Genomic DNA, 27,739 nt, shown 5'->3' with positions numbered 1-27,739 from the left:
TTCCCGGCAGTTGGCGCATGTCTCTAACTCTTTTATTATATTGTCTAGAGAAGACAAGAACCAAAGTTGATGATTCCACACTCGAAAATCTATTTAAACTCATTTTAAACAATTTTGGCACGAGTTGTACACCAACAGAGTCGTAAATAAACATCGAGGCGTCTTTGAACGCCATAAAATATTAATTTCGTTATGACAGACGATAGATGATTACAAGAATTTATGTCGAGTCGTTAATCACTGTCGTGCAGCGCGCACATAAACGTCCGCTGCTGTGAACGCGGACGGCCGAACAGCCGCGCCGAAGAGTTGATTTATTCAAGAATAATGAAACTGGTTTCTTTAATTAACAAACACATACATTTATTGCGGGTACTAATTATCAATCGATAATTATTTAAACTTAATGAACGTTATTAACGGGCCGCCTAATAAGTAGCCGTTGGATTTCTTGAATGGTCTTACACTATCACATCAGGAATAACTTAATAAACACTGGCGTCGTTTAGCGTCGCTGTGCGTTTATTTTTTCATCGACCGTGTGCCGGACGTTCGTTTTCATCTCACTTTCGATGGCATTTTTCATTCGACCAGCCGCTCTGCACAAAAAAAGTGCGTGTAATTCGCTGCAACATTTGCGCGCGTTTTGAAAACACGAATGGACGTTAAATTATTGCAACTATTAATCACGGTGCGCGCGCGCGTACGCTTTTTCCGAGCGTGTCCTTCCTGAAACCTTCGGGCCCGGCTTGATTAATGACATAATTACCAAGCCGCGCAGATAATAATCGCCAGCGTGTGCGCGCGCGATTCTTAAATGATCGCCAGGCTGACGCGGCCGGAGTTTATCAATTATCATGATTTATATTTTGCGCCCGAGAAGAGAATGCGCAAAAATGCCGGTAGAAAGTTGACAAATTTTATTTTTTAGATTAAATCCATCATTTTTCACAATATAAATCGTTGGTGGGAAAAAGCGCCGCCTGGTGGCAAGTAGCACATAAACAGCAAGATGGTGTCGGGATATCAAATTTACGGCGGTGCGGCTACGGTCTGCGTTTCGTATATAAACATCATTTACTTTTCCTTCTTGCGATTCTTTCTCGCCGGTCGACGATGATTCAGACGCGTATGCAAAGATTCAGATGTAAAGCGTGCCGAGCAAACATTTCGCACGGCGAGCAAAGACAACCCGCCTTAAATCATTCCCGCGATGCGCACATGCGAGACGGGGCAAACGCGGCAGCGAAAAACGATCGAAGCAATAATTTAATGTCCGATATAACTGCCGCGCGCTACAGTTCTGCAAAAGAGCAGGCAGGCCAACATGAGTTGTGTAGGCCGTGCGCGTCCGCGGAGACCTCTTTATGACCGCCGCTCATGCACCGCTGCACCGCGGCGCATAAAATGCTCGCAAACATGCGCTCACGCACACACCGCCGCCGACGAGATGCCGATAAATATTCATTAAGTGCAATTATAGCACCACCGAGTGAACGCTTTATTGCATCGTATATTTTATTACAATTTTATGACCTTTATACGCGAATACGTTTTACGCGCAATCAGTATCTCGCATGTTGGGCACTGAAAGTTATCAACGCGCCTGGAAAAAAAGCTGTCTTTCCATTTGATTGTAAATTAAGTTAAGCTATAGTAATCGCAGAATATCTAGAAATATCGCAGGTGTTAAGTGGGTTAATATGAAATTCAGTGAACATATGTCGTGATATTGGTTCAGAAAACCCAAATAATCACGCCGCAGAGGGCTTTTTGCTGTTGAAGCAAAACTCATTGCTCATCGCAGCACCATGGAGTGCAAAGTGTGGAATGGCAATACCCTTGTCGAGGGTGCCCATTATGCGAGTCGGTTAGCGGCGGCGACGTCGGTGGCGGCGCGCAAGAACTCGATGAATAAATAAAGCTATCTGAAAGCTCATTTATCATCTCGCGCACACAGTATCAGCGGCGTCGTCATAAATTTTCTTTCCGCGGCGTCGAGCGTCGATAAGACCGAAGGTTATAAAGCAAAAGCAAAACGTTAGGCATGTGCCGCAATAAGTTAACCCCTTATAAACTGCCAGGGTCGCCGTGAGTGTGGGGGAGCTCGCCAAAGTCTATACGAAGCCGGGCGATTTATAAAATAGATAAAAGCGGTGGAACGCCGCCCGCTAATAATTTTCAACTTGGAAGCGCGCACTAATTCGTGCCATTCATCATATTTATTATAGTTGAGCAGCCGCCGGGCGAGCGGCAATCGCGATCGCAAATCAAAATCACAAATCAGTAAAACAACTAAAACCTAATGCGCACGCAAGCCCGCCACCGAAACAGAATCATAATATTGTGTAAATCAAAACGCAACGGCACGCCGATAACGAGATAACGCTTTAAATTATGCTCCACCACCAGCGCCTTCACCATCTGGCCGCGTTTCGCTTCCCATCGGCCTATCATTAAACCATTCGATTAATTGATAAGTGAGATAAGGTGTACGATTATTAAGCGCTCCCCTCTTGTCGTAATGAGCACGTTTAAAATGTCAGAGCAGATTGAGGCAGTACATGAAAAGTTTTGTAATTTCAGGGATAATTTATCGATCTCCGAACAGCACGGCGCGCTGCGCGGCTTTATTGCCAACTTCATCATGATCATTATCTAATCGTTGATCACCGGCAAGAAGGCCACATATCTTCCGAGGCTGGATCGGTCTGAGAATCGTTAAATAACTGGCTGACGTTAATGTGCGAGTATCGAAGCCTCCGGGAATGCTGTGCCCATTCAAGATGCTTATTTATGGTTATTATCGTCGAATATGTCCTCATTCATATAAATTTTATACAGTTTATAGCTATATTTATGTGTTTCACAAAATATCAAATTTAAAATATCTTTATCGCCGGAATTATACATTTAAATCCTTGTGGAAAGTTTGGTTAGGTTCGAGGTTATGTGCGTAGATTGAAGGCATAACTGTATTATGTAAATATGTTGCGAAGTTGATTTATTTATGCTTTTATGCCTTTCTGTGACAGAAGGAAATAAATATTTTTCGCATTGCGGCGCGGCTATGATCTGACGCGAATGTTTTTGTTATGAGAATATTTGTGGCTGTTTGCGACAAATTCGTAGCGTAAAACACGGCGGAAAAAAGGCGAAAACACAGCGATGCCACACTACGCGCTACACTATGTCACTGTCAGGGTATAATTACCCGTCACCACGGCAGACAGGCGCGACATCCGTTTGCCGCTTTGCGTTCGTTTGCGTCCTTTTCCTGCGCGCCGCCATTTGTTGTTCCGCTCGTTCGCGCGCGCGTTCACTTCAGTTATTCCACTCTCGACGACTGGCGATATCTAGGCAGACGTCCTGGTGCGGTTCGCGACGCTCGGGCACATCCAAACGAGCCGCGACAGGTGAGGCTCTTAATAAAATACCGCCGACGTCGGCGTCGTCGGGCGTCGTCGACGATGTCGCGCTTGTTGGCAGCATGTCGGCCTGCTTGTCATACAGACAAAGAGGCGGCAAGAAAGCCTTCTTGTGAACAATATAACAAACACTTTATAAATCCCCACCCGCGTCAGCATGCTGCATCCTTTCCAACAGGTCTGCACTTAGAGTTGCCTACAATCCGATATTACAGTAGCTGAGACTTTCCAACTTCATGATAACACTATTCTTTTTTTTTTTTCTTCATAAACGCAGTTATGCGTTATTTATATGTCATACAAAAACATAAAACATTTCGCAACAGGCGCGTCCCCCACACATTTCATTATTCGCGTTTAATGACGGGGCTTTACATTCATAATCGCACTTGATTTACAACTTATTAATCCTAGCGATAAATATAAACATTAATTATTTTATAAAATATGGGCGATTATAGTTTTATTGGCGCGTTTTAGAATACTGTGATAATAAACTTATTTTATTAGCGCTTGCATTATTCATGAGGCAATAACAATAATTATATGCACGTTGAATAAATGTTTATTATCTTATTAATGACTGAATTGCCACGTATTACAAATGCGGCGCGGTGTGGAAATTTGTTAGCTGGGCGATTGCAAAACGCTGTTTGCTCGCTTCGTATCGCATTGCATACGAACATCAAAAACGCTGCTCGCTTCATTTGCGGAGCGATAAAGAGGCACAGGCAGTTTCTCGAAAGCCAAATGATAAAAATACCACATTCGAAGGCTAATAAAGATCCCAGATAGGCGTGATTTACGATATGCGCACAGCCCGATGTGGAAATGAAAACATCTTCATATCGCTGTAAAAAAATCTCGAAATGTCATCGGACATGATCGCAGTTTAATTAAACACGTGTTTGGCTTCCTGGGGGCCGTATTGTTTACAGCTGGCTGAAAACAACAACTTTATATGTTACTGCATGGTGGCGGAGTTAAAAAATTTAGAGCCTCTCCAGATTTGCGATAAGTGTGATTTATGATGCGATATTAGTAAATACTGCAGCTGGAAAGAGTGGTCGTGGGTCGTGTGGGTCGGGTGGGAAATGGAGTGTTTGGGTTTCGTGTGGCAAATTGAGAAATCTTCATTCCTTGCCCGAGAAGACGCGAGAGGAGAAAAAACGCGCCAGCGCTACTGTTCCTCGCACGCAGAAAGCCATTCATCTCTGGCGGGGCGGGATATTTATTTTCTCCAAGGTTCAAGTCGCAAGTTCAAACATCCATCTTTCTAGCGCGCTGCTGCGGAGTTTTACAGGCGTATATATAATTTCGCTGCGTTTTTATTTCGCTTTGCCCGCGCGGAAACAGTTACACATTGCCTCATAGACACCCCCCGCTCATTTCTTAGTCGGGACGAGTTAAGCGACGGCCATAAATCGTCACGGGTTTTATTATTTCCCGCGTAAAAGCTACGCTTCGGATAAACAACGGCAATAAGTTGCTGGAATGAAGTCATGCGCAACGCATGAGGTTTATGTGCACTTTGGTTTTGTACAAAAACTGCAACCAATTAAGCGTTTACCTAAAAAATAGCGCATCATTCTAACCTAGAAATATTTTCAACCTTGGTTGATTAACACCGCTCCACTTGAACATGACAAAAATCTAACAAAGACATTTGATAACTGTAGTGCACTTAAAAATGCATCAAACAACAAAACCCAACTAGGAAGACATCTACGTCGTAAACTTAAGAGTACATGTGCGCAAGTGCGTATGAAACAACTAGTTTTATGCTCTTCATTAAGTTGAGGCTTGTGTGTCGTGTCACGGCGCAGAGTTATGTCTTCCTCTTCGTCCCGCGCGCCAAGATGGAGAAGAGGCTTTTATCTTTCTTCTGTTTGCGCGTCTGTCTCTTCGTGTGTGCGCGGGGATAGAAACCGAGTACAAAAGAAAAACGCCGCGCCGCTGACACAAAGCACAACACTTCTTCATAAATTCAGCTCGGCGTACGTCGCCGTCGACGGACGCAAACGCAATTCAAATAAATTACCTCGAGATTTATGTCCTCATCATCGTTTATTCATGCGTGCCCAACAAAAACGCAGCCGGTAACAAAAGCGGCTGCGATATTATACAGCCTGCATGTGCACATTTTAAAATTAACAGTTGCATGTTGAAGTAAACAGATTCAAAGTTTAAGATGCGAAAAATTTACGTAAACTAGGTGACATTATCGCGCAACACCGCCAAGTGTCATGGCGGCGCGCGACGGCGGCCATCATGATTCTTTTCACGTTGTCGCGCGTCTCGGTTTTCTAAACAAACACGCTGAAGAGCGACGAGCGCTCTTCGCATATTTGTGTTAATGGCTTCCGTTCGCAGAGTGCTCCGAACGGTTTCATTTATCAACCGTCGGTAACGACACGCCAGCCAACCGAACGACGTCGCCTTTTATCCGCTAAAGTTATTTTATTACATGTCGAGGTTAAGTTTTATCCATTAAGCGCTCTCCCCGGCTAAATACGCAGAGCATTAATAAAGAAAGGAGCGAAATGCTGACCGGCGGGAGCAGGGAAAAAAACGCACACAAAAAACAAGAGGCGCTCGCGAAACGCGGCTTTGACGCATTAAAAGTCCATAAATCCGAGCCATTCCAATGCCTACTCTCGTAAATCATCAATCTTTATTAGATAAATTAAAAATCCACACAGTTCTACTCGTCTCGTGCCATGTACCGTCAAGTATTGATTTACTACCTTTATTTTTAAACAAAGAAAAAAATCTTTGCATAAATGCCTTAGAAAAATTCCTCACAAAAATAATTTGTTTTAAATTTGAATTAGGCACCAATAAATTCAGCTCTAACCACAGCCCACGTGTGGGATCAGTGAGTGAGTGCAAATGTTATAATTGATGAGTGAGTAAATGACACGATGTTTATTATCACGAACAATGTTTATTAAGAAGTCTTGAAGAAGTATAGTTAAGAAGTATTGTAGAGAAGAATAGTTAAGAACTGTAGTGTTTGAAGTAATGTCAAGAACTGTCCTTCCTAAACCCTTGTCACCCACCAGCAACCCTTCAGGTTGATGGGTGGTGACAAGAAATTTGGAAGTAGGAAGAAATTAATAGATTGGATTGGTAGAAGAAAGTGTGTGACATTGAAGAGAGGGAAAGCTGACCATTGGATTCTGGGAATCCGAGTCGTGCCAAACCGTCCGACTCGGAGATTAGGTTTTTCAAGGTAATAAAAGATATTAGGAAATTTGGGAATTTTGGATGAAGAATTACGGTATACAATAAAGATGAAGAAAGTTATAAAGTTTTGAAATACAGAAATAAGCTTTGGGTAAAGATCCCCACAGTACCCCCCTACCAGTGATAAAGTTACCGGAAAGGCCGGAAGAAGCTCTTCGGAGTTGGTATTGCATGCAGCAGAGGTGATGCGCGTCGCATTGAGATGAAATCTTGAGAACCACGCCTGGAAACAGTCGGTGAGTCGTGCCTGCTTCCCAGCTCTCGTCGTTCGAGAGTTGTTGGCGAGAGGTTGCAGCAGTGGTGTGCGCGTCGCACTGAGATGAGAACCCAGCCTGGAAACAGTCGGTAAGTCGTACCTGTCTCCCAGATCTCGTCGTTCGAGACTTGTTGGCGAGGGGTTGCAACAGTGATGTGCGCGTCGCACTGAGATGAAATCTTGGGAACCCAGTCCGGAAACAGTCGGTGAGTCGTACCTGTCTCCCAGCTCTCGTCGTTCGAGAGTTGTTGGTAGAGCATGCAGCAGAGCTGATGTGCGCGTTGCACTGAGATGAAATCCTGCGAACCCAGCGTGGAAACAGTCGGTGAGTCGTACCTGCCTCCTAAGTCTTGTCGTTTGAGAGAGAGTTGCTTAAAGAGACTTGCGGATTCTCCGGGATTGGTTGTAGTTGCTGCTGCTGGATCTCTGGTTGAACTGGGATCTCTGTCGGGTTGGTCGAAGTTGTGAGCACCATGCTTTTTAGAGTACAGTTCTGGAAAACGTCTCTAGGGTAGGTACATTCGTGGCATGTTCTGACACTTAAACGGCATGAAGGATGTTCGTGATAATAAACATCGTGTCATTTACTCACTCATCAATTATAACATTTGCACTCACTCACCGATCCCACACACGTAACGAATCATAATACTCCAAAATCCCAGCAAACAATAAATTACTATTATGTTATAAACTTTTACGATGAAAAAATTGAACTCCCGGAAACAAGACATTTAGTGAGAAGAGAGAACCCATTGACGTTCAACACCTGCTGGCAAAAGTCTTAGGTGCCTGCTGCCCGAGACCACCCGACTGATGGTTGCTCCGCGGGTGCGGGACAGAACACGCTGGGGGCCACCGAGAGATAAACTGTCGACCGTGGGTGGTTGGCTTGTTGTCGCTGAGCTAATGCGCATGTAGCCATTTTTTATTCAGACACATCGCAGCCTCGCCTTGTTATGATCCGTACGACCACGCCGTTAACGCAAGAACATCATAAATTCATTCCGTTTATAAATTATTCACCAAATTAATTTTCGCTCCCATGCGCGCAGGCCTTATAAGCGCTTGAAATGTTGAAAAGTGGAAAAGAAAGACAGCACGAGACGTCTGCGATCGCCCATTAACTGCATAAATAACGAGCTGGCATTTAATTGAACGATCAAGCCGCAAGCCACCCGAAAATGGAAACTTATTTTGCCTTTACACAACGATCAAAAATAATTAATACCAGTGATAATTTCGCATCGTGAAGTGGAATTGGGGCCGATGCATTCGAGAGTAGGGTAGACTGGGTACGGTAGTACCAGGGGGGCGGTAGTACCAAAGCAAATATCTCGTGAACAGTTGAGCACAGCCCTATGCCTTCAAGGAGTGATAGTAGCCGCATACAAGTTGAAGTATGTAAGTTGTATGTTGAGTCACACAAAGCCAGTTACACGCGTGTAGGACGTGTTTTTGATTTTTTGAGATCAAAAGTAAATATTTGATGATGAATTGTTTTTAGTTTTTAAATCTTGTCTTGCGTGTTATATTATACGTGTGTGTTTATTGAAAATAAATGGTTTTTGAAGAATAAAGGTATGTTAATCAAATTCTTGTATCCCTATTATTTTTTTTTTAATTAAATATAATTTGGAAAATGTCCACATGGGGACGGTTGTACCAAATAATATGGGGACAGTTGTACCGGTATAAACGACCCCATGCCTTGTATTATTTTAAAGTAAAATTTCTTTTTCTTTCTAAACGTAAAACGTTTGCTTTATATTAGATGCCACGAGTACGTATTCGCAAAATAGGAAAAGGCCAACATGATGATAGCGCTTATATCAATGCCTATGAGTGTATATTGAGTGTAAGAACTGGGCTCATGAGCAATGCACTGACGGAGAACCCAGCTACGTATGCAATAATTGTGATTCCAACTAATTATATTGTTGCACACATAGCAGGGCATTTAAGTATAATTTTAAAAGTGTTTTCTTTATTGTAATAAATACGTTTATTGTAATAAATAAGTTTTATTTCTGTATGGTACAATCGACCCCACCCGCTGGTACAACCGTCCTGAGGCCTGAGGTCGGTTGTACCATTTCTCACCCACAACAAAATTTAGATTTATGAAGGTACTTGTAAACTTGAGGGATTAAAAATATGGGCAAAACGTAGCCAGATGATTAGGCATTAAACTATGACAAGTACCATTGCGCTAAGTAAAATCCTATTAAGCCTACAGGCATAAATCTAAAAAATGGTACAACCGTACCCAGTCTACCCTATATGCAATACGATTAGCATAATTAATATGAAATGACCTTTATCGCGTTCGCATCGTAAATAATTACAACTTGTCACAATCAATCATCTAGCTAAGTGCATGTGTGTGTATCTTGCGATTTTCATTTTTATAACGATTAACTGCAGCGCGTTTAACCATCGATTTTGTTTGATATTGATGTAAATAAATAACACACAAACTCATATGGTATTATTGTGTGGTGTCTTACAGCGGCGTAAGTAATGCGCGCGTAATTCGAACATCAATAAAAGTATAAAATGGGAAAGTCGAGCGACCGGATTATAAATAACTTCGTTTACAACTTAATTTCTGCCCGTTAGCGACGGCGTGACGGACGGCTCTGACTCGCGTACGTGCATTGATATCTTTTATGTGTTGTTCGGCAAAGAGTTGCGATTCAATGTGCGGCTGTAATGCGAAATCGCAAATTGCACGCGCGAGCATGTGTAGAAATGGATAATGCACACATCGCAGGACAAAACCGTCTGTTTTCTTTCACACGCAAAATAATACGCAACGCAAATGTAACGTAAGTTGGTAGTTACCGTACCGAAATACTATAAAATCAATTTCGACGTAACGCCGCATAGTGCAAGAATAAATTAATGTGAAATGCGCATATTGTTACGAATTAATTGTCTAAATCGGACACAAAGGCGAACATGAAGTGGTCGAGCTTTAACCAACCGACCCGAGTGAGTTTATTTATAACGACAACATTGGCGGCGGCGGTACAGGTATGCCCGCACGATTTATGCCTAGTTTTATTTCAACTTACATAACGAGTATTCAAATGAGGTGCATGCATGCATATGCGACCGCCGTTCGGCAACTTCCCGGCGAGATTTATTAAAGTACACGATCGAGTACGAGCGCGTCCCGCCGCGTCTCGCGCACATTACTCATTGTTCACACCTGGGTCTCGAGACGGCGCGCGCGCCCGTTCATTACCACCCATTGGAAATGAAGATATAAATTTTCGACACGTCCTCCTCCCCGTTTTTCTAAGAATTTATTAAGGTGCGCTTGCAAATTGCGCGCCTGTTGGAAATGAAAAAAAAAGGGTACCGAAGAAGTGAGCTAAGAAGATTCACATGGCACTGTAAACGTGCAAACAAAAGCTTTTGAGAAAAAGGGAAATTCGGTGGGGTCGGTAGGTAATTTACAGCAGTTTTTGCAAATTTTTGCTCCAGTTACTTGAAAAAAGCCTCAATAAATTACTATTTTTATATCAAAAAGGGAACGCTTTTTTTTATTAAATTTTTATGCGTTGGCATTACACAACTTGCGTATACTTATATATAACCCGGTTGCCAAGATGTGTACGTATGTCGTCGACAGAAACGTTCGCGACACATGCGGTGTTTGCCCCAGCGAGGAAATTTATCTACAGCATGAAATTAGTGAAATGGACATCGCACACGCAATAAATTTGCCTCGACGATACACTGCCTGTGACAAATTATATTAATATCCGTGATAATCAAAATTACGCACTAAAATAATTTCCTTTTGATTACACCAATAAATTAAAACGCGCACAAAAATTAAGACGATACATTTAATTAATAGTGACTGAACATCACGTGGAACACACTGAGGTTGAAAGCATTCGTTTGGCATGCGGTGGATGGCGATGTCACACACAACGACGCCGAAGAAGCGAATAAAAAGAGAAGGACGTTCGAAACATGGATAGTACATGGTAGGCGTAGGCGCTGCTGCCTGTCGCGGTATTAATGTCTCGGCACTCGCGCACATAAGAAGTTGCCGCGATGACAGCCAACGACACCGTAAAAACTCTAAATATATTTATACGCCGCGCACCGTAAACAAATATTTCGAGCAGCCGAGACGCAACATTTACACGGGAATAAAATTTGAAGCAATATAAGAAAAAAATATTATTTCGACTGTCGACGACAGCGAGCACTTAATTAGATGGGCACGAAAATAATTCACTTCCAATAAAGTATCCGTACGCATGCCGTACACCTTTAATTAGTCGCCGTTGGAAGGTGGAACCTGACATTTATGAAGTAGGCCGTTCGAGGACCACTCGAGTCAAACGTGTCGGCGGTCGGCTGCGTAATTAATGATGTGTAAATTAAATGCCTGTAGTTTTCGTTCAAGATTTCTCTCTCGTCGTATGTAAATTAGACGGTTTGTTAAGGTGTGCTGGTATGGTCCTCTGTCAACGTCAGATATGCTATAGCTATATACCTACATGTTTTTTTTTCATTATATGTGTAAGCAGGAAAGATGAGTGTAGAGGAACAACTAATCGACGAGATTGGTCGTGCCATGTTAGGACGCATCCGACATTTGTAATTAATTATCGTCCATTACACAATTTCGCAAACGGCAAAGGCGCACGATGTGACGCTGACAAGTCTGCACGACACCGACGGGCCGTTACATGTCAAAATGATGTATTTCATACCGCCGCTATAATCTTGTTCGGATAATAATTGAGGAGGCTTTAATGCCCGCTTGTAAACACAGCAACGAATGTGACAATACTACAATTTGTGGTCTGATGATTGTCATTTCTGTCATGACGATGGAAATTCATCAACATCCTTGTCAAAACTAACCACAAACTATTCTGATCACATCACATTAAAAGCCACTACAATAAAGTGTATTCAAAACGTTAAAAAATTAATTTCTTTGCGGGGTTTTGGTGTGAAATTTGGAAATATGAAACAAGCGGTATGTAAACAGCTGTTGGTGTCGACGAGAAAGTGCGTCTGACTGATATTAATGAGGACGATACCGGCGGTGGTGTTGTAACATGTTACTGGCAGATATTAACTTATTGTCATCCATAAATCACGCGCTTGCGAAGAGGAGATACACGCGCACACAACGACGATTACACCTCGCTGGCAAAGTTTTGTGATTATTTATTTAGGACGGCCGGCAGGCACCATGTAGGTCTCTGCACGTGTCGGAGGTGGCATGATCATGTCCATGCGAGAGGTTATATAAAGACGTCGCATGTATTCAACTCCATCCAGCTCCGCGCTGGTGATGGTGATAAATAGCTGCCATCAGTTCATAAAGCCCGTACGAGTACACCTGGTCGTGCGTTAGCCGAGCGTGCAAGAATTATGATTTGGTATTGTTCGCCGGAAGACAATGCGCTAAGCGGTGAAGTTCACACCCATTCGGCGAGTGAATAGATGCCTCTCTGTCTTCCTTGCAATTCAGACACGCGGGCGGCGGCGCATTACCAAACAATGGCTCAATGCGCTGCCATCAGCATAAATCAAAAGTCTAAGAACGCGGGTCGCGGCGATTCATTAAACGCGCGCGCGCATTTGTTGATGTGTACGTAATGCCCTCCTGGTTATTACGGCAGGCATCAAGAAACAATCAGGGAAAACGTTGGCGCGTTCTCGTGTCCCTTGGCACTTTGCATGTTGCGAAATTGGTCGTTTTTGATTTACCATCAGGCATGTTGGAGTAGAGACCAAGTGGAGACTCGACTGAATGTATTGCTCTCCGGGTTGCCATTTACGCCACTTTTAACAAGGTTTCACCATTAGATTTATCTTGCTTAATCGTGTACTTCGGCATGTAGCGCTGTCTAGCGCTACAAGATAGGAGAACGTGGCGTTTTCCGTGCGCGCGGCGACATTCTTTATGGCTCTCTTTCCGCGCCTGGCGTGCAGCGCGGACGGATACATTATGACTCTGTATGTGGGTATCTGTTCAGATAAAGAGGTCGATAATGTTCCAAGTGGGCTCTCTGCGCCGCCGAGGAAGACTCCGAGGCTTATAAACTTTGCGCGCGCCGCGGAGAAGTTGCTTCTGTGCTTGACGTTATCATTTCAAGTCGGCTTACGGTTATCTTGGCCGGAATAAATCACATTAACTATCTCGGCGGTGGCGGTGGCGCGGCGCCCTGACTTTCCCAAAAAAATATAGCGGTAACCAAACTACCCACTTCTTCTTCTTCTCCTGCCTGGCCACCTCGACAGGGCAAAGGCTTGGGACGAAGGAGGAAAAAATAATGCGAGTTGTTAGAAGGTTGAGACCGCGACGGTCTGCCAGGGGTTCGCGCCAGAAATATATTACACTCGCTCGCTCGCCACTGTCTGCAATTTATGACGCTGTCATATTTCGCAAGTTGCACGCCGGTAATTCTTGCTCAAGAATTTATTACCTTCTCCGTCCCACCCGGGCCATTAATCCTGTTTTCCAACCACCTTCTTCCACCGTTCGATCAAGGCTTTCCTGGTGTGGAAGAAATTTCATTTTTTTACTGCGGTGTATAGCATCTTTATCAACTGCTTTCTGAAATTGTGAAAACGCAGCTCAAACAGTCTTAACGGCGGTTTTTGTATCCTGCTGCGGTTGTGTCCGCCGTGAAAGCGATTCGTGACAGGGCCACACACACCTGCACGCCACGACAACGCGACATGCACCTGCTGTGAGGTGACGACAATCGATTCCGATATGTTATGACCCACGTTAGATACGCCATACGGCACTCTCGCAAGTCATTACATGGAATTTCGCCGTTGAAAGCAGTGAATAGATGTGGACTGTGCGGATAATGCTCCAAACGCGCATTGTAGAAGATTGGTGCAAACGATTGCGATCTTATTGTGGCCAGAAACGCCACCCACATTGCATTGTACCGTGGCTAGCGTGCCAAGAAGCATCTCGGACCAGTCATATTATTATTCACAACAGAAGAAAACAAAACGAAGCATCGCATGGAAACACATCAAAAAAGACTACTCTACTCGGATTATAAACTGTCGTGTGGGCGGACCACGCGTCCAAATACTAAACGCACGGCGTTATTTGATACTTACAACTGTCTGCGACAGCTGAGGTCAGAGGTGGACCCCCTGCAGGAGTACTGATTTATAATCTTGACAGCAGCAAGCGCTGGAAGCTTAATGAGGTATGGCATTGCTTTATTTCAGGAAACCAGCGCTCAGGTTTTCTCTGCCTCGCCTGTGCGGATTTGCATTCCTGGACCCTTTGATTCCAATCAACGCCGAGCCCTTCTTGCATTTGCACATCACGTCTGCATTCCGCGCGCGCGCGGAGAACCCAGCCGCCGCAGATGCATTGTCCGACTGTCAGTCGTTAGTCAATCAAACCGCGGCACGGCGGCAATCATGGTAATTCGGACTCGTCACACACACAGTAGCCGACAGACGCTACGTGACATCGCCGGCCATCAGGGATTCCGGTCCTTTTTCCATTCCTGCAAGTTTTACGTTCGCGACTTTTTGGTCCAGCGGATGCAGGGCGGCATCGCCTTGTTTTCGGTAATTTTGACATTCAGTGAGGCGGCCCCGGGTCCTTTGGCCACTGCCTCGCCGCCTCATTGCTATTCCACGCTCGAACAAGGCGGCCATTCAGCAGACCATCGCCGCTCGCCATTCATCAGGTCTTCGAGTGTTCGAGTATTCCAAGTCTGAGCTTTCTTGTTCATGTTTGCGTCTGCGGTCGCGTTATGGGCCTACCGGACGCTGGGCATAAAAGATACGCTTCGTAGGAGAGTCACGTAACGACATGACTCCATTGTATGTAAAGCGAGAGGTGGCCGCGAAGAGTTCTTGAGCAGACCCCGGCTAGAAAACGCCGCTTGACTATAATCATGTTTATGTATGTGGAGTGTGGACACAATGCGCTGACCTCCCAACACGTTAATGATAATTATTCAATCGCATAATGTAAATGCAAGCGTGCAAACTGTCTGGAACATTAAAGCCACATTGGCAGTTGATTGACTTTGGTTATAAAATACACTTGTATTGTAAAAAATACCTAAAGCTCCAAAGCAGAATTTCCCCATGTCACAGACGAGTGCGTGCGTGCGTGTTGCGCTTGTTAAATTGAACATATCACAGCTGTCAACTGGTGTATTACGAGTTTTCAAAGTTGGGCGCATAAAATCTGTGTGTTCTCACTTCCGTTCGCTTACACACTCGCTACACTTACTTCGCATTCATGCCCACGTTCCGTACGCTCGTTTTTATGTCGAAAGCGCCAAAAATGCGCACGTAAACGTAAAGCAAAGCAAGTGACGACTGAGAAGGCATGAGAAGCGATTTTAAGAATCTGCTAAATGTTTTTATCTGTCAATGGTGCTCGCCGCTGCTCGTTAATTAGCTAAATTAGCAATTTAATTAATTAACACAAACACATCGCGCAACGCAACCGGCCGTGTGTTACTAAATAAGGTCAATTTAGACCATTGCGAGTCACAGTCGCTGTCCAAAACTCCACTCAGTTCAGTGGTGGTGATCGTGGAACACGTATCGCACTATACGCTCGCCAAATAAAGGTAGCGAAATTTATTACCAAGTGTGGCAAATCACACTAATTAGTTTTCGTGCGGCGCAGACGATAACGGCATATTATTGCATTTCCACTTAATAAACCCGTTTCCATCGAGCGGCTCGAAATCGAATATGAAACGCAGGCTGTGAACATGCCGATGCCGTCTTCTCGGCCTTCGAAAAGGCTCGAACCACTTTGCGCTACCAATTAAACCACACGCGCGCACGTTACGTCTATACAGCATGTTCCAATAGAACACGCAATTACAGCTGTAACGCAGCAATAAAATCAATTGGTCATAGACCAAGACCAAAAACAGCGTAGACTCGTGTTTATTGTTTTTTTCGCTATGGTTTGCTTGCCTTTTTTGCAGCTTGGAAAAATCCTGATTGGCGGTGGTCGAGTCTGACGCTGCAATCTTGCACTGCATTATATAATTCATTAATTGCGATTTTGCATTAGCGCGCCTCGGATTACAAAACGATTTGCATCCGCGCTGGTTTATTAACAAGTGTACTCAGTGTAAATAAGATAAACCGGCTAATAAATTAGTGCGCACGGTAGGCTCGCAGCTCGACGTTTGCAGCTACTCGTACTGGTTCCACGCGGTGGTGGTATGGCTGGTTGCGTTCGTTAGGTCTTTGCCTGCATCGTCCTGACGTCCGACAGCCCGAGATCCTATAATCTTCAGGCATCGTTAAGTTGACATCTTTATGACAGCGCCCATGTTTTCATCCACGTCAGCATCCATCCATATTTAGACTGACAGTGATTGCGATGCCTTTTACCTTTGCGCTGCGTGCTGGAGTTTAATGAAAGGGCTTTGCAAGCCAAGTCGGACGTGAGCCATAAACGAAACGCGAACGCATGATTAATGCGTATGCATCGATCTCTGATACTCTTGATCAACGTGTTTCTTTTCGCTCCCATCTAGATCTACCGATATAGGTACGTGTAGAGTGACGATGACATTCATAAAATCAAGTTAAATCGAAATTACATATAGGCGTTTTGTTTATGAAATAACAATTTCGAGACTGAAATCCTCGTGTATCAGAGTTGAAGCTTATAATGTAACTGCCGGAATAAATGATGTAGGAAGACAGATGCAAATGCAGTATGGCAGTAAACTGTAGTCTAATGCGTAAAACTTCTTCGAAGAACTTGTTACGCATGTCACTTGCACTCATGACTCACATGAGCAGCAAGGTCAAAATGCCCTCCGGCTGTACGGGGTCAGGTTGTTGAATGTGTAATCACGGGCTGTCACTGCGCGAGCACACGAAGGGGGCCGTGTCACGCAGATTGAATTTTCTTTTCATCCTTGCATAAAATATATTGCCCTGGAGCTCACGCTCGGGAACAAGTCTGAAAGGGTTTTGTGGCGCGCGTAGAGGTAAATGAAAACGTCGCCAACCCTCATTGTTTGGTCATGCGTGTGCATTCGCGTCGCATCTAATCTGCCACTTATGAAAACGTGTACCTACTCACATATTCACATTCCCAATCCTTTATTACTCGTTTAATATTTATTTGACGAGTTGGCCAGGCTGACAATGTGAAAAAACCTGACACGTTGAAAGAATATGTTGAATGTTACCAAGAAAAAATTTAGTTAATCCATTTGTATGAAAATCTAACCGCCTAAATGGTGTTTATTTAGCTTTTCCTTTGTTTCCTGTTGTTTTTCTTGCGTAACTCATACCCAGCAATGCACGTTCTAAGTGGAAACAAATGAAATAAAAATTGCAAAAGTGATTTGTTGCGCCGGCGATTATTCGAGACGATAAGTGAATTAATTAAACGTGCGCCCGCGTCCGCGCGCGACGTGGGAAGTTAGAGCCTGCAATTTGTTTTGTAGGTGGCAATTAAGTGTAATAAATGTGCACGTTAAAGTGTACCTCGTTTGATGGTTCGCGCACGCATTTAACAATTCGACGCCATGGGCATATAAGCGGCGCATATAGGATACTAACAACATCAACTTATTCACTACATGCCACACTCAGCTCACCTTGCAAAATGATCTGTTGAATGCTTGCACACAGGCCAAAAGGATGTAAATTGTAATTTGCAACGCTTCGTTTGCCTGTTCATTACATGATGATTTGTTCAAACGATGAGTTTTTGTTGTTTAGTGCTGCTCTCGAGACCTGAACGTGATCAGTCGGCCCAAAATGTAATTGTTCAATTGTACACCAAATTGCATTTTAACGCTGCCGGCATAATTGAAATTTATGACTTCTTTTTATCAACGCTAATCAATCATAATTGCACTCGCGCGCGGTGCGCGACACTCCGCGACATTATGCTGATGCGCCGCGCGCGCGATAAATACGAAGACGAACGATCAAAGTGTCAGCCGTAATGAAGAGTAGTTGCATGTGAAATATTGATATTGATGTGTGAAGGGATGTTACGGATAGTTCCCTCGTACACCGGGCTCGACGCGTCGATTTCCATTTGTTTCAATCTGCAAGCCACGCCATACAATCACCGCGATTATGACGTTACCATCGTCGTATTTTTTTGTTTTGCATGCGCACTCATCCAATGCAGATCACAACTTGTCGGTCATGTCTCTTGGTTTTTGATTGGCATATTAGAGGCGCAACACACGATCATCGTAAATGCACTCATCTTTCGTGTGATTGTAGGTTGGAACCATTAGGCTGGTTATTATTTTTGCATGATGTGCAATATTGCAGTACCCAGTCGTTATGCATTGCCAGGTTGGGAGATGTCTTTACATTCAAGTTAGACATGTAGGTATAAGCAACATAATGTGATGTTTGGCTTATCGGCAGGCGGCAGCCAGCAAGCAATGAACAGCGGTTTGTGGATTGTGTTTCTGGATGTCAGTTGCCTGCGTGCTTGCATGCACGAACGATTTTCTTTGCATTACCCATGAGTACCTACAATATTTATAGGGTGGAGGAGTGCATTCGAAATTATAGCCCATGACTGTCTATGGCAGAGTGAAGTGCAACAGTATGTAATTTCAGATTCTATAATATGTGATAAGTTTATGACATTATATCAACTCATAACAAATTCATTGCAGTGCATAATAAAGATACATTATTAGTCGATCAGAATGTGAAATTCTATTTATTTAAAGAAACTAGATTTTTTTTTCTTGAGAATTAGATTTGCATATAATACGTTCGGTAACTCACAGATTAAACGACCTGAAGGCATTTAACGTGTAGTAATCGGCTATAAATTCCATTTAATTAGCGCTTAATTTAACGTCGTGCAGCGGCGCGCGCACGCCAAATGGTAATTTCGGGATGTACGTCAAAACGCATGGATTTTAATATTTATCATACGTCGAGAACATATGGTTAGAGAACATTATTATTAATAGCTGTATAAAAAGGAACGTGCAATAGTCATAAATCTCCTCCGTCGCCGTGCGCTCTCGCATCGCATACCCAACACTGACTGACTCTCCGCTGCTCGCTGTAGCAGAGCTGCTGGATATAAAAATTTATTAGTTTAATCCTGATATATTATTTTCAGTCAGCGTTCTTTCAGCGTCGCGTTTGCCAACGCGCACACCGGCACCGCACCGCAACTCGCCAGCCATGCGATCTTAATTTATAGTGATTAAAAAACGCCATTAATATTTCAAAATGTACTTAAACGCGGAGAGCTCCGGCTCGAAATGCCAGTTGCCGGGCCATAAAACATCTTGCGATGTGTCTATGCGTCTGCACCACGCCACGCAGCGGTCACGCAACATATAACACGCCGTGTCAGAGCATGATCTACACCGCAAATCCGACAGCATATGCATTTTGGCGCAAATAACCCAACCGGCGAACGTGCAGCGCACGGAAATATTGCTCTACGTATGCAAATTATTCGTATTTACGATCGATATATATCACGTTTAATTGTTTCGCGTTTCGTATAAAATCGCAGCGTATTATTACCTACTCCTCCTAAGTGTGTAGTATTTGTACATATACCTACATTTAGGATAAGATTACGACGCAACTAGCTGAAAGATTAAAATTATAGTCTGCGTGCACTTTCGAAAACACTTTGTATGTAAATCGGCGGCACGGCGCACGGCACACGAAATAGATTTGTATGCGCGATAATTTCATATTCAACCGCCGGAGAGACCCGCCGAGTGAATTATTCACTCCTAATAAATATTGTGTGGCCGCAGTTTGTTGTCGTTGTGTACCGCGAAGATTTTCCGCGTCTGGCGCTTATGCTCTTGTATAATTCAGGAGCGCGCTCGCGTCGCGAGAGTGCGCATGAAAAAGCGATAACGTAATAAATCAATTTATAATCGTGAGCAGCCGCGAGAGTGTCAAAGTCGGCGGCTACCGCACGTACACTCGAGGCACGCGAAGACGTGCCGAAGAGCTCGAGAAGGCAGCAAGCGATGCCGTCACCGCTTCGCGGGTAATGCGATTTAGATTAGACTCCTGATGGCATGTGACACACTCGAGATGCCTTATCGCGCGCGCAACTATCGCCGCCGCTCAGCGTTTCCCTTCCGCAAACGATATCTGAATAAACTATCTGCTCATATTTGCATCCGAGGCGTGCGCGCCACCAGCGACTAGAAAGTCTTCAGCGTAGAATAAAGCCAGGTGGTAACGCTCAACCAAAATTGAAGATCTCAATTACTCATCCAAACATTCTGTATTAGATCAGCGTGAAAACTCGAAAAATATGTTGTTGGTGTAGTTCCAACTGCATTGTTAGTCGGGCAATAAATTAACTGCTGTGGACGTTCATAATTCCTCCATGAAATGATCCCTCAGGCCTGTGCAGCATAAAACGTAATTATTTAAGTTAAAACCCACACGCTAGCATTCGCCAGACTAATTACTCATAAATTATAACATAAAACACTCGCCCGTTTGATCCCAAAGAACATAAATAAATCTTCACTGCGCGTCAGTCACACATTCAAGCGCGCGCGCATGAACGCACATCCTGTACACACATCATACTTGCCGGAGGTGGACGAACCAAAAGCGCGCTTTCGCAACATCTCGTTTATGGCGGCGTTAAACGGAATCTACAAGAAAACAACTGTAAATCTGCGTTTCAGAAATAATTTAAGCCCGCGCAGCGATATGACAGCCCGAGTGAAATATTAACGCTTCGTGTCACCCAGTCAGCGGCTTCGGGGGACAAATTGAAATGTGGGTTGGCGGCGAAATAAGAGCCCCGCGCGCATGAATGCAAAGTTATCATGCGAGCACAGAGCGAAAAGTCGCGTGTTGCCGCAGCACAGAAGTGGGGCCCTCGCGCGCCACTAACGTCGCTGCGTGTTTGATGAGACATGGATGACTTTGAGTGACGGGCGCTGCTTTACCTGGGCGCGCTCTTATGATTAATGACAGACGCGCTCGCCTCGACGGCGGCGACGAGGTCTGACGAGAACCTGTTTCGGTTAGAATTGATGATAGACGGTAATTGGATGATGGGGCATCATCGTTATGCCGCTATGCACGTTTTTATCTCCACTTCTTGAACGATTACGGCGCGCGGTCGTTGATTAGGAAAAGCATCAATTTTCGCATGCAAAAAATCGCATTTCTGGAGAAAAGTGTTATTTATTGCTTGGACCAATGGCAGCTGCGACTGTTACGAAGTGCATAAAACTTATTATAATTAGCAAAAGGCGTAGGACTGTTTCAATTAAGCGCTGCGGAGTTCCATCTCGGCGTAAGTTGCAGAGCTCCGAAGCGGGCATAATGATGAATGACGCTGTGACAGCTCGACCATCCATCATCTCGGCAAGAGATTGCAGATGCCAGGAGAAGGTCACTCCGGCGGGGTAATCCATCAAGTCGCTGCTTTCACACCCGAAGCACCAAACTATCGCGCCATGCGAAGGTGCAGCGCGCCACAAAAATGCTCTTTCCAATTATGCCACCTGAAGGTGTGTTTAGCGTTGAAATGAAACACAAAAAGGTCGAAATAAACGAGTCATAAGTCGATGTTATGTCTACAAACATTTTTATTAAAGCATCATCATCGAAACTCAACCTCAGTATCAGTATGTAATTTCTTCGTCATTATTTTTTTGTTTACTTTATAATGCTATACAAAATGTGTATTATATTCTCCATCATGTTGGATTTTCTTTTATGCAATATATAAGTTTGTTCTTTAAATATACAAGTAGGAAGAGATAATTAACAAAAACGATTAATAATAAGTTCAAAGCGGGCCGCACGCAAAGACTACCCGCTTTGCGAATAACTAAGAGTTCATACAATATAGAATTCGTTTCTCTCTTTTTTGTAGATTGCACTTTTCGTATTTGTTTCTTCGTCAAATAGCGTCTGCTTCGAGAAAATGTAGTTATTTACATATTATCACAGTAGAACGTGTTGGACAAACGCAGACCTGTTTGCAACATAAGCGTCTGCAAGCCCGGGTGTACGAATCATGTTATCGGTAATAAATAAATATCAACAAGAACCGGACACGATATCGTTTAGGGATGCACGGCGGCGCCCAGTCGCTGACCGTAGATTGAATACGGTGAGTAGTATTGTCCTAAGGTGGTCGGATTGAAGGCGCTGTACGGAGAGGCGGCCAGGGTACCAGGAACACCTGGTTTGGCGTACGGGTGATACCTCGCCGCCGAGAGTGGACTCAAAGGCGGATTAGGGTATCTGTGCAACGCTGAGGTGGAGAATAATGAATGTGCGTTCATTAGGGACGACGCAGCGGTGGTGGTGGCGGCAACAGCTGCTGCAGCATCCGCACCGTTGGTGTGTGTCCTAAGGTGTTGTAATAGCTCCTCGGAAGTAACACACCTCTTCCCGCAATAGGTATCCCCAGCTATCCAATTGCAGATCAACGGTCTGCCCAGTTGGGGGTATGCCAGGGAAGACGGATGTACCGCTCCAGGAGGCACTAGGGACATCGCCATCGCAAGGTTGTACTTCTGATGGTCGCACTGGGTACATCCACTGGGACACGGACCACTAGCGGCGGCCGCCGCTGCGGCACCGCTCATCAATAACTGCTGATTGTGCATACTGAACTGGCAGCCCGTGCAGTAGGGGTCCTTGCATACCGGTACTAACGCTTCGCCGCCGGCTGGCGTTTTCACTCGCGCATAACTTAGGTACGGACCAGGGGTGGTACCAGGATATCCAGATGCAGCTAACATAGCAGCGTGGTGATGTGAGAAGGGACCACCGGGAAATGGTGGTCGGAAAGCTGGATTCGTATGTTCCAGCCCAGGTGGGCAACACAGTGAACTTAAAGATCCTGACAAAGAACCGGGTAATCCGCTTAGAGGTTTGTACGCACTCAATCCGGTATCCTTTGTGGTGCCTTGAAGCATCTCCAGACCTGATCGGATGATTGGTGACGCACCGCGTGGTGTAGATGATTTCCGTTCGCGATCCGACGGAGGGCTTGTCTTTCCGTTCTCCGGCACTGGCGTTGACGTGCTGTTCGCTGGCGAGGCGGTTTTCCGATGCGGTGTTTCCGGCTTCCGTTCGTCGTCAGTGTTGCCCGATTTTGAAGAGGGACGCGACTCGTCGCTGCGCTTTGTGATCACATTGGTTTCGTAAGGCTTGAACGCAAGTTTTGTTTCCGTCGGGCTGCTGCGCGACGCGGACTTTTCGGTTTTATCACGAGCACTTGCCGGAGACGAACGCGAACCGTCGGATGAGTTCTTCTTTGGCTTATCCAACGGAGATATCAAAGGTTTTGATGATGGTGAGTCAGCTCCGATCTGACTACATGTTTGGGCCAGTAGGGCCAAGGGACTTTTCTTTGCATCCAACTGTAAGCAAAAACAAACAAAACAATAAATTAATCTGTACCAAAATTTTGTAAAATTTGATTAATAGTTTGCGCTTTTGAAAGTTTCCGAAGATTCAGAATTCAACTTACCGTAGTTGGAAGCGGAGATAAATAATCCGGTTGTAAGTATTGATTTCCGTTTGAAGACAACATACCGCCACCTTCAAGCACAACCATTTGGTATAACAATATTTAGATGATAAATTTCACTTGTCGAATTAAATAACACAACGCACACACTCGGTACACACGATTCTCTGACGATGGCGTCTCGCAAGTTAACTCCACAAGCAGCTCTAACGCTCTGAGGCTCCGAAAAGTTTGGAAGTGGGAGCTTTGAAAATGGGTACGCGCGCCTGCGCTCCAAACCCGCGCCGTCAGCCCCACTACTTCCAACAGTTTTCAAGCTGGCAGTCGTTCGAGTGCTCCGTCGACCGGTTGCTGCAGGTCGCGAGGCATGACAAAGCGTTAATGCCGCCACGTTTCTGGCCTGTCGGCTCCTACCACCCATGACGCTGGTGACGATGACAGACCCTCGAGTTCTTTGAAACGCGCCGACTTTTATAGTGTTGCATCCAACTGCTCGTAATCAGTAGCCTCGCCTAAACACATCGAAATAGAGTAAGCACATGAATTCTTTTCTAGAATGGAACAGCCTAAAGAAGCAGTGCATCTGAGACCAAATGGCGGAATAGAGTTGGTTCTGGCCGCAAAAGCACGAACGCCTGGCGCGTTGGGCTTCGGCCAGACTTTATTTATTTTATAGTTACGTCTGTTACAGCTGTCATATCTTTTATAAACTTGTCTGCCGTATTTCACTTGTTTGAACACGCTCGTGGCGTGGGTATTATAATTCAATCTCATCTCGTAAATAAAGCTTCAATGAGAAATCCACATCGTTCCCCAGCCGTCGACGTCGACTTTGTGTATTTAATATTTTGATATGATTGGTTCCGTTTGTTCGCCTCGTTCGCTTTGCTGCTCGCGGTCAAGACAAGTAGCAGGCAAGCAAGCAAACAGGAATATGTTAAGTCTGATTGCATTCGATTTCGGGCGCACCTTGCGATTGTTTATCCTCGACGGTTTCAATCACTGTCATCGGCTGTCCCATAAATCAGGTTCACTTTTTCTGACAGCGTCCAACTGCCTCGCAATGGCAATGCCAATGTTTTCTTCTTTTTTATTTCTGCTCAGCTCTGTGTGGACTTGAATGTCTGAAGGCAGGAGGCATTTTGCAAACGACCAATTATGCCGGCTTTCTTTGACCATCATCGCGCCGAACAAATAAAATTCAGCACACACAGGGTCGGATAATCTGCGGCAAAAAAATTATGCCCAATATTTCATGGCAAACGTGTCGGTCGGCACGATAAATCTTGATGCCGGTCTGCGCTTCCGAAGAAACAAAACGTTTCATTGTATGTAAACATAGCCCGCTGCGGAATTGACGCAACGATATTTTATTCTAATGAAATGGGCGCATAGCCGAAGCCTTTATCTTTGGCGCAGATCAAAGACGGCGTTTTCGTGGCTCCGTGTGCGTTTGTATAAGCAGCCAGTGATCTAATTCGAAATGTCGTGAAGAATTACACCAATTACTAAGCGGGCCGGCGCCACTCTCGGCCCGCGAAGCCTGGATGCCGTCCAACTAACTTTGTCGTGAGCGCAAACAAAATGTACTTAACAAATAGTCGTCTAATATTAGATGTGTGCGTGTTGGAAGAGGCATGTTTCACACTCTAATTAAATTACGCATTAAGCATAACTTATCGTCTTGGGCAAGGCGCGAGAAATCAAACGCTAGTATATCAAGACAAAGTTTAAAGACGCGTCGAAAAGCTGGCACGGACGCTTTCGAATGCGGCTTTAATTGCATCGTAAATTCGATAATTTTACAACAGATGACAATTCGTAACTCGTTTACTACTCCAACTGCCGCCCTTGGTGTTTTGTGTCGATTGATGTATGTACCCCCAAGTGCTAATCCACTTATTCAATAAAGTCTTACAAATTACAGAATTCTTCGCAAATTGGATTAAGGGTCGCAAGTTTATTTACGAAAGATTTGTTGAATTTGCTGAATAAGTTTTACGACCACTCCGATTGCGGCGCGCACACCTTTCGCCTTTGCGCTTGGAGATCATAAAAGGCAGTAAAAGTATAAATTTTACGCCGCTCTGTTTGTCGTGCTTGCATGGGCTTGCATTTGGGTAATTATGAAGAGTCTTTGTGGCCCTGTCTTCTGGTTGTTTGCGGGACAGTGAGCCAGGTAAAACTCGACTTTTCCATGGTTGTCTAGCTGCACAATGGCGTCGTAAATCTCCGCGTGCCGCGCCACCAGCAGCGCCCCTACCACCGCCATGTTTGCCTGGCAAGATGATAAATGAAACTCGGCAACGGGAACAATATGCCTGCGTCTGAAGCGACAGACGTAAACAAAATAATGTCGGATATTTGTTCGCGGAGTCGAAGGACGAAATGGAAATTAGACGCCACGACGTCATTAATATCCAGGCATTCGATGGCTTATTGTTGGAAGCGCGACGTCACTTTTCTATTATGCTCGGGGCGCAAGGGTATCATCAATCTTTTCGTTGCCCGAACTGTGAACCCACGGCTTCCGCAGTGCAGCACCCCGAGATAGATCTAGACATCTTTGAGAAACGGATTTGTTTCAGCGCCATCTTGTATTTGTCATCATCGTCTGTTATTGACAGCCCGTTGACAATGCGGTCGCACACGCATGGCTGCTAATCATCGACTAATTATCGAATCCCAATTAATTACACGCGGCAAATCCCGCTCTGTAATTTAATAGTCGTTCCGAACTGTTTGCCTAACGGTGCCAACGCGCTGAAGATACCGCTCGCGCGCTTCAAGCTCACACACCACCAAAACCATCACCACGCCTTATAATTACGACTTCCCGACTAAATGGACTCGCTGTCAGCTCGCACCTTCATTTGTCTTAGGCTGCGACGCTGGCAGGCGCGATGGTTATCGTTAATGATGGCCTTTAGTCCTTCTCGCTCTCGAGTGCACGAACGCGACGGCGGTGACTGATCGGAATACGTGCGCTTCGTTACGTTTGCACTTGGTAGCCGCTACACGGACAGCTTACATGAGCGCACTTGTCATTTGCGTGGTCGTAAAAATAACTCAACTGACTACACTTTGAATTAAGCGACACCACTGCGGAATTCACATAAAAATGATCTGATTTTCAACAAACCCACGTCCGTCTGAAATGTCAAACACCTGCAACATTTACATAAGTTTTACCCCGGCTTATGAATTTCGAAAACAAGCAGTATAATATTTTTGGAGTAATTCATGGCCCTTGTCCGCAACGGAAATGGTTAACGATCCCTTACAGCGCAAAGCTCGATAGGTCTCGGCTTATCGGCGGCCCATCTCTAAGGTTTTATTAATTTATCACATTGTTTCGTTGTTCTTGCCATCGCCGCCGGCCGTTCCAAGAAGAATTGCTTCGCTTCACGAATGAGTTACGTGCGCACACTACTTCTGTATATAACATGCGACTAGGGTTGTGTTCTGCCTGTCATGACGGTGTCATAAAAAGGGAAATTTGGAGCTGACGCCTGCAGCTTAATCGCGTTAGAGAAATGCAGAAATGAAAACGTTCCAAAATTGGATTAGGCTTGTAAATCGGACAACTGCACTCGTTGTAAATGGGGGGTGTAAATAATCGCTAGGAGGACTGACCGTTAATCCCATTACCGACAGACGATGTTATGAAAATAATCTATTGACTGTCATAAAACTAGAAACAACACCGCTGGAAAGTACAACTTATTCAAATTAATCTCATTATTTTCGGGCTTTTGCACTGCAGGTATTGAAGAACAAAATTTTAAGAAATTCATGCAATAAAACGCACAATTTACTTGCCATAAAATACCCGTTGGTATTTATACAGAATTTTCTACGACCGGAAATGACACTGTCACGATTCTGTTGGCGCATTAGAAGATTACACGTTTGATGATGTCTTGTTACTGTAAAACAAAACGCTGAGTTTTGTTCGCTTGCGCAACGTAATACCTACATCAATTGAGAGTAAAATAATTCACCTGTGGCCATGTGGATGGCAAGATTGTTAGGCGAGTTAACGAAGAGTGACTGTGAATAACGACTTGGCGAGCGCGTTCTGAAAGACACCGCCAATTATTATGCCTTGGCGAATGCAACTATTTACGCTGTCTACAAATCCACACAATTTACATTAATATACGCAGCAATGTAAAATATTTAAACATCGATTTTTTTAAACAGAAAGATTTCCTGCGCATCTGGATCAGAGACTTGTTGCATATATTATGACGAATCAAGCTCGTGTGTATCGCGATCGAAGCATGA

The 27,739-nt window shown here is 44.5% G+C and overlaps 2 protein-coding genes across 3 annotated transcripts in view; one reads left to right on the top strand and one right to left on the bottom strand.

The window, feature by feature from the left end:
* ndl (serine protease nudel) overlaps positions 1 to 27,739 on the top strand; it is a 125,672-nt gene that overhangs the window by 19,310 nt on the left and 78,623 nt on the right. Inside the window, exon 1 of one of the 2 annotated variants that reach the window (XM_065300362.1) lies at positions 23,790 to 23,980. The exons of the other annotated variant lie outside the window; for it this stretch is intronic. The gene's annotated coding sequence lies outside the window, so the exon portion shown is untranslated. Of the gene's footprint in view, positions 1 to 23,789; positions 23,981 to 27,739 lie in introns of those variants that run through there. 2 annotated transcript variants of the gene reach the window in all.
* On the bottom strand, positions 21,525 to 23,730 carry noc (no ocelli). Its single transcript, XM_065300365.1, has 2 exons — positions 23,450 to 23,730; positions 21,525 to 23,339 (listed from the first exon to the last, which is right to left on the bottom strand). Exons 1-2 carry the CDS (start codon positions 23,534 to 23,536, stop codon positions 22,032 to 22,034), a joined length of 1,395 nt encoding a protein of 464 aa, XP_065156437.1. The 5' UTR covers positions 23,537 to 23,730; the 3' UTR covers positions 21,525 to 22,031.

This window comes from Atheta coriaria, unplaced genomic scaffold (genome assembly GCF_025399875.1).
Source record: "Atheta coriaria isolate IRGN ID8LTWV9N9 unplaced genomic scaffold, Caltech_Dcor_3.1 hic_scaffold_4_pilon, whole genome shotgun sequence".
NCBI lineage: Eukaryota > Metazoa > Arthropoda > Insecta > Coleoptera > Staphylinidae > Dalotia > Dalotia coriaria.
The sequence above is the reverse complement of the archived record's forward strand: the minus strand, read 5'-3'. Positions and strand labels throughout refer to the sequence as shown.

What these genes read in the sequence shown, in the direction of transcription:
- noc (XM_065300365.1), bottom strand. Translation starts at nt 23,536, where the DNA reads ATGGTTGTGCTTGAAGGTGGCGGTATGTTGTCTTCAAACGGAAATCAA. An exon ending in TATCTCCGCTTCCAACTACG is followed by an intron (nt 23,340 to 23,449) that starts GTAAGTTGAATT and finishes TTTTGCTTACAG; the next exon opens with TTGGATGCAAAGAAAAGTCC.